Below are 11,330 nucleotides of genomic sequence, written 5' to 3'. Positions count from 1 at the left end.
CTAATTACCTTCTTTAGGACATTCGTTGATTTTCAAATCGATTTATTTTTTCTAGCCAGTGACTAAACGTACCGAATTTTCCGTAAAATTAGTCAACGACTAGACGTTCAAGAGAGGTAGGGATTTGACCAAAATTATTTCTGTGATCAGTCATTAGGGCCCAGCCAAGTCGCTGGCTAATTTTAAGGGATACTTCGTACGTTTAGACACTTCGTTTTTTTTTATTTTTCTAAGAATGTATAGGTTAGTTTAGAGTATAGACAATCAGCTGGATCAGCTGAGAAGTAGAAAGCTGCGAAATCTGATTGGTCAACATTTTGAGCAGTAACATGGCGGCTAAAGTGGTCTGATTGGTGATCATCTGTATAGCATAGTGACGTCACATCTGTTTGAATGCGAACAAAATGACGTAAACTATAATTTCCATTTTAAGTATCAGGAATCTAAAAAAATTGTCTTTTCTTCATAACGTTATTCACTGCTTCAGGTTTCTAAAAATATGTTTATCTTATTTCATGTAAAATATACAATTTTCTGACGCCACCATCTCCAAGTCACTGGTTTGGATTTGGATCTGATTCTCAGTCTCTCTTTAATTGTGGTTTGGGATTTTTTCCAAAACACATTTTAAAAGCGGCTTTTATCATAATGTAAAATAGATAAATTGTTATTAGAGAGCAGGATAACAAAAATCCGTAAACATCCAAGAGTTCTGTTTGCCACCAATATAAATCAAGTGCGGGTGAGCGTAAAGGTTGTGCTCCATTTCTCATGGTGTATTCTATCCAGAAGGCTGTAGTATCCATAGGACTCATTGGCCGATCTCGAAAAAGTTTTGAACTATTTCTTGCAGCTTCCCTGGAATATAAAACCGTAATGATACATTTCTAAAATTTATTTTTATCCGCGAAAAAAGATCCCTCTCTTTTGCTCCGCTGGGATTCTAACGCAGGTCTGTCGATTTCTGGTCGGGTGACCTTACCATTAAGCTACTGGAGAGATCGAAACAAGAATATTTTTCCACAGACAAGCTAAATTAATATCTTAAATCCTGTGACTGATATTACATAAAATCTTGCTGTTTGGCATGTCGGTGATAAAAGATTCTTCTTTCCATTACTGCAGTAGCTTAGTGGTAATGATACCCAATCGGCAATCGGTAGAACGGAGTTCGATTCCCAGTGGAGCGAGGGCGAGGAAACTTTTTCACAAATATAATTCAAAAAACAAATTTTTTGGGAAAACTTAAAATTCTGAATATAGGGGTATCTTGGATCTATATCTTAGTTAGATCCTTAACTTGTACATTTCTTATTACGGGCCATTTGGGTGGTCAAAAATACATTCAAATTTTGTTGTTAATTTTCAGGTATGAGATGAAAAAATTATATTTAGAGGTCCAGCAAACTGCATAAACTTGAAAATTTAACAGTATGATAATAAAGTTAATTTATGTTATTGAAAATTCATCTTTTTTGGTAGACATTAAATCTTCAATCCTTGTTGATTGTAAATTCAAATGTTTGGTTCAAAATTCATCAGTTTTGGTTAAGTCAATCCATAATTCGGTGGAAAGCTAAGCTAATTGCTTGAAAATTTGGATAAAAATTTGTATTTTCTAATTTAATTCCACAGGTTGAAAAGGCGTTTTATTCTAAATTTATTTTCTTTTAACTGAAAATTTTGATAACTCTATTTTTGGTAACAAAAAATTTTCTAGTTAAAAACAACTATTTGATTAAAAATTTATCTGTTTGTGTCAAACTATAATATGTGTGTTTTTTTTTTTAAATTGGACCATTTTGTTTCACCTTGCAGGTTGGAAATTCAACCTGGTAGCTATCAATAGCGCTTCAGTTTCATAGCCGAAAGTTTGTGCGTTCGATTCTCGCTGCCTATATTTTTTTAACTTAATTTTTTATTTAATAAAATATTTAATAATATACTTCACTGAATTTCTTGCGGAAATTAAAAACTTTTTTAGTTGCATAATTAAAAAAAAACTGTTTATTTTTTACTTTATTTTATTATTCTTTAGCTCTAACTAAAAATTTGACAGAAAGCTACAAAATTCGGAAAAACTGCGAGTTTTACAAAAAACTGCTCTTAAAGAAAATTGCTATAAACAATATAATAAATTGTTTAAACAAGTTACTGAAACATCTAATTATTAGTAGAATAATTCTCAATAAGGCTTACAAAAATCACATTTTTTCTTATGGGCAATACGTGTTAAACTTTATGGGGCTTTCAGGACCTCTGAATGTCAGTTTTCTTGATATCAAACTTTTTTTTTTAAATTTTAATACATTTAGGGGGATAGAGATGAGAAAAAATAGAACTATTTTTCACAATTTTAAAAATTAATACCACCTGCAAAATCATTAAACATTTTAGGTTTTTTAGGTACTTTAGGTCAAGCTAAGATATTTGAAAAGATCATTAAAAGATTTTAGAGGATTTCCAAAATTTCTAAATACTTCAAAGGATTTTTAAGGAATTTTAATGTTTAATTTAATGTTTAAGTAGTTGCAATAGATTCTAAAGAATTTAAATAGATTTGAGAGCTTCTAATATATTTGAACAGACTTGAATAAATTAGAAATATTCAAGCGTATTTCAAAATATTTCAAGAAATTTATTAGAGCTTTAAAAAATGTTAAGGTATTTTGAAAATTTGAAATATTTTAGGTTATAAAGAAAAAATTTTGAGAATTTTTCAAAAGATTAAAAGATTTTCAAAAAAATCCTAACGATTTTAATGGTTTAAAAAAGTTTTTGAGTATTTTAAACTCTATCAATTAGGTTTTTATTTCTCCTGATTTCCAGGATCTCAAAGGATTTTAAAGAACTTAAAATATTTAAAGGGAGTTCAAGGAATATTATAAGATTTTACATCACTTTACGTTAGGCATTTTCAAAAGCTTTTAAATATTTCACGGTATTTAAAAAGATTTCTAAGGATTTGAAACATTTTAGAGTTTTTAAAAAAATGGTGAGAATTTAAAAAAAAAATAAAAACAAAAGAAATTTTCATAGATTTTAAAGGTTTTAAGTATTAAAAACATTTATTGCAATTTTGAATAATCTCCTGGCATTCCAAAGGATTGGAAAGACTTTTCTAGGAAATATAAGATTTTAGGATATTTTAAAAGCTTTCAAAGTATTTCATAGAATGTGAAATATATATTTTAAAGGATTCGATGGAATTTGCAAAAGATTCAAACATTTTCAAAATTTTTTAAAAGATTTTAATTATTTTAAATTATTTAAAATATACTCTTTGAAAGAATTTTTTAGAATCTAAACATTTTAATGAAATTTTTAAGAATTCAGTCACAATAATCAAGGGATTTCAAATAATTTAAAAGATTTTAGAATATTCCAGAAGACTTTGAGAAATTTGAAAAGATTACAACAAATTAAAGAGTATTTTCAAAATTTAAAGGTATTTGAAAGAAAATTTGGAAATCTATTAAAGAAGATTTCAAGGAATTTTCAAGAGCTTGAAACATTTTAATGGTTTGAAAAAAAATTTAATATTTTAGGGTATTCGAAGGATTCAAAGGAATTTACGAAAGATACAAACAATTTAAAAAAATGTTTAAAGATTTTAATGATTTTCAGTTATTTAAAATATACTCTTTCAACGAATTGGTTAGAATCTAAACATTTTTATGAAATTTTTAAGAATTCATTCACAATATTTAAGGGATTTCAACAAATTAGAAAAATGAAAGAATATTTCACAATATTCCGAGAAATTGAAATAGATTCCAACAAATTGAAGAGCATTTTTAAAATTTAAAGGTATTTTAAAAAAATGTAGGGGCCTATTAAAGAAGATTTCAAGGAATTTTTAAGAGCTTAACAAATTTTAATGGTTTAAAAAAGTTTGAACGAAAATTTAAATATTTTAGGGTATTTTAAAGGATTCAAAGGAATTTGCAAAAGATTCAAACAATGTCAAGACATTTTTTTAAGATTTTGATTTTGTATTTAACAAATTTTTAAGGAATTGTCAAGAGCTTAAAAAAAGGACGAGGGATTACAAAAGATTTAACAGAAATTTAAATATTTTAGGGTACTTTTAAGGATCCAAGGAATTTTAAAAAGATCTAAACGATTTCAAGAAATTTTACCACGAATTAAAAGTTTTTAAATGATTTAAAGCATGTGGTTTTAAAGAATTTTCTAGAAATTAGGAAGATTTAAAAGGATTTAAAGAGATTTTAAATGATTAAAAATATTTGAGGATATTTTAAAAAAAGTCCAACGAATTTAAATTGATCCAAATTGATTTCAAAGAATTTGAAAAATTTCAGGTTATTTCATAAGATTCAAGGAAATTTCCAAGTACTTTAAAAAATTGCGAAGGATTTTCATAATATTTTAATGGTTTTGAAATAGTTAAGAGTATCTAAAAAGATTTTACATAATTTTAAAGAGATTGTACAGTTTTCATGAATTTTCCAAGGATTTTCATGATATTAAGGAATTTGAAATTTTAAATGATTTTAAGGATTACCGAACATTTTAAAAGGGTCCTGTAATTTTCAAGAACTTTAAAAAACCTCAACTGATTTCCAAATATTTTAAAAGGTTGACAATATTTTAGGGTATTTTGAAACATTTGTGGGAATTTTTAAGATTTAAAAAATTTTAAATGAAATTAAAGTAATATCATCAAATTTCGTGCCACATTTACGGAGTTTTAAAGAATTAAATAATGACTTAATGAAGTTTAAAGAATTAACTTGCAATAATAAAGGTATTTTATAAGAGTTCAAAGATTGATAGAGTTCTTCAATTATTCGAAGGCCTCTTCCAAGATTTGGAAGAATTAGAGTATTTAAAAAAAATTTTTTTTAAAATAAATTTATTTCATAATTATTTAAATTACAGCTCCCCTAAAATAATTCCAAAAATTTTGAGTTTCTGGGGATTTAAAACATTTACTAAGTCCTTAGATTTGGTGATCCATTTTGACCACAAATTAAACAGGAAGTAAAAATATGTAACAAATAATGTGGGGGGTTGCGATCCTCCAAAATGTGGTTAAAAATATAAACTTAAGCGAATTGATAAAATATTTAAGAAAATAAAAAAATAAAAATCTAATTTTTCTATAAAAATATTGTTACCTATATATGGGGTCTGTTAATATTTTCATTAGTGCCTCATCCAGTGACTCTTCAGTAATTTTATCGTGAATCAATTGAATACCCATTTTTTTCTTGACTGCAATTTCGATATTCAGATATTGATCATAAAACACTGGAATACCAATGATGGGAACGGCAAAATAAATAGCTTCTTGAACACTATGGATACCTCCATGCGTTATAAACACTTTTGTATTATTGTGTCCTATGCAATTAATTAATTAATAAGTTTCCTTGAAAATTACAACTTATCAAATTGAGTTGTTTAAAAAGAGAACCTAGAATGGGAATTTGTGGAATCCATGGCATGGTGAGAACATTCTTTGGAAGGCCAGGTGGAAATTTATGTCCTCTGGATTTTTTCATCAAAACTTTAATTGGTGCAAGTTTTGCAAATGACGAATAAATTGCTTGCAGTATTTTTTTTGAAAGAATTTCTAATGGCATTGTAGTGCCGAGTGCGACATAGACAACACCATCCTTACTTTCATCCATCCACCTTTTCAACCCCTTAAGCAAAAGAAATAATTTTATTTAATAAAATTTTTTTGACGCATGAAATAATTTGTATTTGTTTATTTACTCTGGTCAATTTGGATTCGTCTTCCTCTATATGCAACCCAGCTATTTCGATAAATGCTGGTGTGGTTGGTCTAACACCCTGCATTGAGTAATGCGTATTCACTAAAGTCAATGCAACCATTCTTTCAGCTTCTCTAATACTTCGGATATTGGGACTTAAGTATTTTTTTATTACTTCTGACTGGTTTTCAGTAAAAGAAAGAAATCTGTAAATAGCAATTTTAGCTTGCAACGTGTTTTGCAGTCTATCCCAAAAGGTTTTAATCTCCAATTTAGCTACTGGAAGTGTCGGAAAAAAAGCTGTTGACAAAGGATTTCCAACATTATTGGCAACCCAAGGAAGTTCCATACTGGCTGTGATAGATACTACAGGTACATTGAAAATATGACCCCAAGCATAGTAGCAGTTCGCTGCTAAACCCTAAAATTAAAATTGTTGGAAAGTGCATCTTGCTTTTATTTAAAACTATGACCATTTGATCGTCGTTGTACCTGTTTACTCTATCCTCACTAAATAACTTCCCCTGACGCATCCAGATACCTGAGTAGTATACCCCACCATTACGTCCAGCATGTTACCCCTCACTTGATTGTTCTAGCCAAGGATGCTACAACTATTTTATTTCAAATTAAAAGCATGAATAGATAAATAATGTAAAATTTATAAAAGAGCGTTTCCAAAAGAATAATTGCAAATTAATAAATTAAAAATTGCACTAAATAAATTTAAATTCATAGCATTTCAAATTACAGTAATTTATAGACAATATAAAAATGAGCACAAAGGGATTATAAGTACAATGGATACTAATTGTAAGATTTCAGGTATGCCCATCTCATAATACGCGAGATAAGTTTAGTAAAAGCAAGTGAGGGGTAACACGCTGGACTCAGTGGTGGGGATACACACCGCAGGTAGTCGGATGCGAGTTCGGCTGTGTCCTTCTTGACACAAATGGTGTATCGTAGATTTCGAATGCACTATTTTTAAGTTACTAATTGCAAAATAAAAAATGTTGTCTCTTGTATTTTATTCCCTGATTAAATACAAATGACCCCTGTGATTTTTGAGCAAACAGATAAACGGTGATGGGCACCGCCAAGCCATAATGTAACTAGGTTTTATTAAAAGTAATTACCTCTGTGATGACGATATCGTAACCTGGATCAGTAGGAGGATTCTTAATAATCTGTTGTATTTCTTTGTGAGCCATTTGTTCACAAATATGAAATCCTAACAACCTTTCACTAGTTTTTACCGTATCTTTAAAGATACCGATTGGTTCTTGAATTGAATCAAATGTTGACTTAGGGGTATCAGCATTTATGGTTGCCAAATTGAGAATTGTTTTATAATTTTCAGGTGTATCTTTGGGTTCATAATGCGAAATAACGTCCACTTGATGGCCTCGCCTAGCCAAGCCCTTCATCAGCGATTGAAATAAAATGTTGTGACTTGTGTATCCAACCGGAAATACACCAAGGATTCTGTATGCACTGATTTCTGTTGTGAGAAACAATATTAATAGTGTTACGAAATACTGGATGGATTTCATCTTTGTTGTTAATTTCACTATGAAAAAATGTATTCTTAGCTTTAAAGTGGACTGTTCAATAATGTATTTCGAATAGGAAACCGAATATTGCAGACAATGACGAATTTAAATAATTTTAGAGATATGACTGTAAGTGAAAAATTGATATTTCAAGGGGGAGATAGTGCGTGTTATTTTTTATCTAAAGCTAAATTTACATAATATCGTAATTATCCTGTGTAGTCATTGCACAGTAGTAAGGAATAATGTTCTTAGACACTGTTCACATTTTTGCCCACTCTGTCATTTGTTGTTATTTTTTCGATGACAGTAAGTTAGTTAACAAAAAATCCAAATACAAATGTTTAAAAAATGAACTGCGAACAAAGTTGGTTAATATTAAGTACAGTAGACTCTGCGACACTTCTCTCTAAGACACTTCTCGTTTTCCGATTTCTCCTTCGTTCGCTCGCCCCCACTCCTTGCCTCATTTTACTCCGAACAAGGAAGCATACCTTTTGTTTTGTCAAACTGTTTACCAAATACCTTAACCTATATTGTGATATTTTTTAAATTGAAATTTCAATGGAGCCGCCAAAAAAATACGTAAAAAAAAAGTGAATGGCTCATTGCTGGAACAAAATCAATTATCCTTCAAGCAATATCAAGAAGGAGAAAAAGTACTCAAAAAATTTCAAACTTTGCATCTGTAATTATTTTTGAAATTTCAAAAATTTGCATTCTGATATTAACAATTATCTTCTTCAAGATCCAATTAAATTGAAATTTCAAAATTTTAATTATGAAGTTTGCGAAATTTATAATTAAATAAATTTTTCCCTAAACAGATTTTAGTTTTGGTGCCTCTGAAGGGAAGGCTTCCTTTCACCGAACATACTTGACAAAGCTGTGTCGCAGGGGGGAGGATATTATGACACTTCGTGTTCGCTTCCCCTAGAGCCCCGAAAACGAGTAGTGTCGTAGAGTCTAGTGTATTTTTTCTGAATTGGAGATAGGATTTTTATTATTTAAAAATTTGATCAATATTTTAATTTTTTAAATTCAACTGAACCGAAAGAGAAATCTTTTTTATTCCGTAGTCAGGGAGGCAATGTTGGTATTTATTTGTTTCTGAATTAAAAACTAGAAATATTTTTTCCATTTTTTTCTGAATTTGATTTTTAATTCTTTAATGAGTTTAAAGAGAAAAGTTTTTATTTTTAGACAAAGTATATTAAAATTAAGGAAATTTAAATGAGATTGAAATCAAATTTTAAATTCTATTTAACGTCCAATAATAAAATGAATTGTGGAGAATTCCTGAAAATAAAAGCAAGAATTCAATGTCCAAATTTGGACATCCAACATAAGATTTTCCTATTGAAATTAGATAGAGACAAAAATTGTTTGCAAAAGAAGTTGAGAAAAAATGTCTTTTTTCAGACAAAAAAAAAGAGGAAAGAAAAATGAGAAGCCAACTAACCAAATACTCACCCTCATTTTTTTGTTTTTGTTAAAAAAGAATGTATATGTTTTCTTTGTTAGAAAAAAATGTTTCTCACTTGGTTTTATTTTGAGGAATTCTACACATTACTTTAAATATGTTTTTCTGAAATATTCTTGAATTTGAAATTGTAGTACTTTCTTTAAAAATATAAAATTAATCTTATTGGTTCATTTAAAGTTGAACTAATCAGTATAAAATTCATTTTTTAATGTTGTTAAAGATGCATCACTTTCGTTTAAAGTTCAATTATTTAGTCGCAAATATATTTTTGGTTGAATTTTTAATAATTACATTTTTGGGTTAAAACATTAATTATGATATGTTTCATCTAGAATTAATTTTTTTTTGTAAAAAAATCAACTACTTAATATACATTTGAACTAATATAGAAATAATCGTTTTCTTTGTTGTTAAAGATTAATTAATTAATGGTTAAAAATTCAACAATTTTTAAAAATAAATAAATAATTTATTTTAAAATGGAACTATTCGTTCAAAGAATGTAATAGTTTTTTTTGAACACTATTTTCTTATTGAAAACTAATTTTTTTATCTGAAAATTTAATTTTGCGATTTTTGGTAGAGAATGTATTCCTTATGAGTTGAAAATACAATTATTAAATTTTTTTTTTATTTTTTTGATTATTGATAGAAAATTAATTTTATTTGTTGAAAATCCATCATTTTGGTTCAGGATTCCACTATTTCTATAAAAATTGTTGTTTTTTTAGTTGAATTCAACTGGATTCGTTTTTTGGTATAAAATTATTCTTTTTGGTTGGAATTGCAGCTTTTTGTACAATATTTCACAATTTTATTAAAATTTTAATTATATTGTTGAAAATGCAGCTATTTTGTTCAACTTATTATTGCTTTTTACAACTTTAACTCTTTTGATTAAAATTCGTCCTTTATATTGAAAATTTATCTTAATTATGGTGCAGAATTCCCGAAAACAAAAAAACATTAATTTAATTATTGGACGTTAAATAGGATTTTAAATTTTATTTAAATTTTGACAATTTATCTTTCATGGTACACACGTCATCTTTCTTGCTTGAAAATTTTACTGTTGTGTCAAAAAAATAATTTTTTGTTTACCAATTTTCAAGAAATCAAACTTTTTTTGGGTAAATAGTTTTCTTAGTTAAAAATTTGTTTATCTGAATATTTAACTATCCCATTTCTGGTTAAAAAGTTATTTTTTATCATTTGAAAAATAATTTGGTTCTTGTTGAAAATTCGTCAATTTGAGTAGAAAATTCATTTTGTTCAATGAAAATTAATAATTTTGGTCAAAGATTTGACAATTTTGTTAAAAATTCACCATTTGACAGAGAATTCCACTGCTTGGTTGAAAATTCATTCAGTTGAAAAATTAAACAAAAATATTTTCTTAAAATTTTAAAAATATTGTCGAAAATTGAACTTTTTTGGTAAATAAAAATTTTTTGTCAATAATTCAGTTTGTTTGTAGAAAATTTAATTTATTTTTAATGCGTCGATTTGGGTAAAAAATTAATCATTTTTGATAACAAATTATCATTTTGGTTGATTTATCAACTGTTTTGTTAAAAATTCTTCTTTCTTAGTTGAATTAAATTGGCTGAAAGTTTGTCTTTCCGTACAAGTATCTTATTAATTATAAAACTATTAAAAAAATTATAAGTTTATTGCGTCGTTGAATTTTTGGTGGTAAGAATTGAAAATTTTAAAATAGATTTGAAAAAAGTGTTTTGTAATTAGAGTTGGAAGACATAGTTGTATTTTGTTTACACACAATTTTCGTGTTCGATAATAGCAGTTTGAAAATCACAAAAATGGCAAAATTCATTAAAGTTATATGTAAAAAAATAGTTTTGATAATATAAAATAATCATGTGTTATTTTAATTTAAACTAAATAAGTTTTAGGCAACATATTTTTTAACTTTAAATTAATTTTGCCTTGATGAAAATCAAATTCCTTTATTAGGCAGAAGTTTTAAAAATAATTTTCAATTTTATACTCTTACTCGCTATCTGAAATTGTTAATATCTTATTTTATATTTGTATGTTATTAATTGGCAATGCGATGCTTCCCACGTACTGTAGCGCGCATATAATGTTGCTCTTTTAAAGAATTAAGTATAAATTTAGGTTTTTTGAATAAAATTAACAAAATTAAGTTTTTCAGTCAAGGAATTTATTAATCATAGAAAATGTCTTGAAATACAAATGGTTAAAATTTTGGCAATCACCCATATACTTACATAATTCTTTTTTATTATGTATATAATGAAAAATAAATATATGACAGAATAAAACAAAGTTATAAGCTTTAAAAAATGCCTAAAAATACAATTAGTATATTTTCTTGATGATTTAAAAACATGTTATGCGTTTTCAAAGCAAAATATTTATGAAAAAAGAATTCAATAACACTTTTAAAAAGTTTTTAAGATCTAGAGAAATAAAGCAGTTGGAAGAGCGGGTATCTAGTCTAGAAATTAGGAATGAGCATATGGGGGAAAAACAGAAAATGAGGAAATAGTTCAAGGG

At 27.3% G+C, this 11,330-nt stretch overlaps 1 protein-coding gene across 1 annotated transcript in view; it reads right to left on the bottom strand.

Annotated features, from left to right (window-relative positions):
• The window catches only part of LOC117170059, a 17,758-nt gene continuing 6,428 nt past the window's right edge, over nt 1–11,330 (bottom strand). Inside the window, exons 6-11 of the mRNA XM_033356580.1 lie at nt 7,690–7,813; nt 6,887–7,354; nt 5,749–6,168; nt 5,444–5,675; nt 5,145–5,370; nt 1–858 (exon numbers count right to left, since the gene is read on the bottom strand). Of these exons, the coding sequence (XP_033212471.1) occupies nt 582–858; nt 5,145–5,370; nt 5,444–5,675; nt 5,749–6,168; nt 6,887–7,354; nt 7,690–7,813 (1,747 nt within the window). The 3' untranslated portion in view covers nt 1–581. The remainder of the gene's footprint in view (nt 859–5,144; nt 5,371–5,443; nt 5,676–5,748; nt 6,169–6,886; nt 7,355–7,689; nt 7,814–11,330) is intronic.

Source organism: Belonocnema kinseyi, chromosome 3 (assembly GCF_010883055.1).
Source record: "Belonocnema kinseyi isolate 2016_QV_RU_SX_M_011 chromosome 3, B_treatae_v1, whole genome shotgun sequence".
In the NCBI taxonomy this organism is placed as follows: Eukaryota; Metazoa; Arthropoda; class Insecta; order Hymenoptera; family Cynipidae; genus Belonocnema; species Belonocnema kinseyi.
Note: the sequence above shows the minus strand (reverse complement) of the source record. Positions and strands in the feature narration are given on the sequence as shown.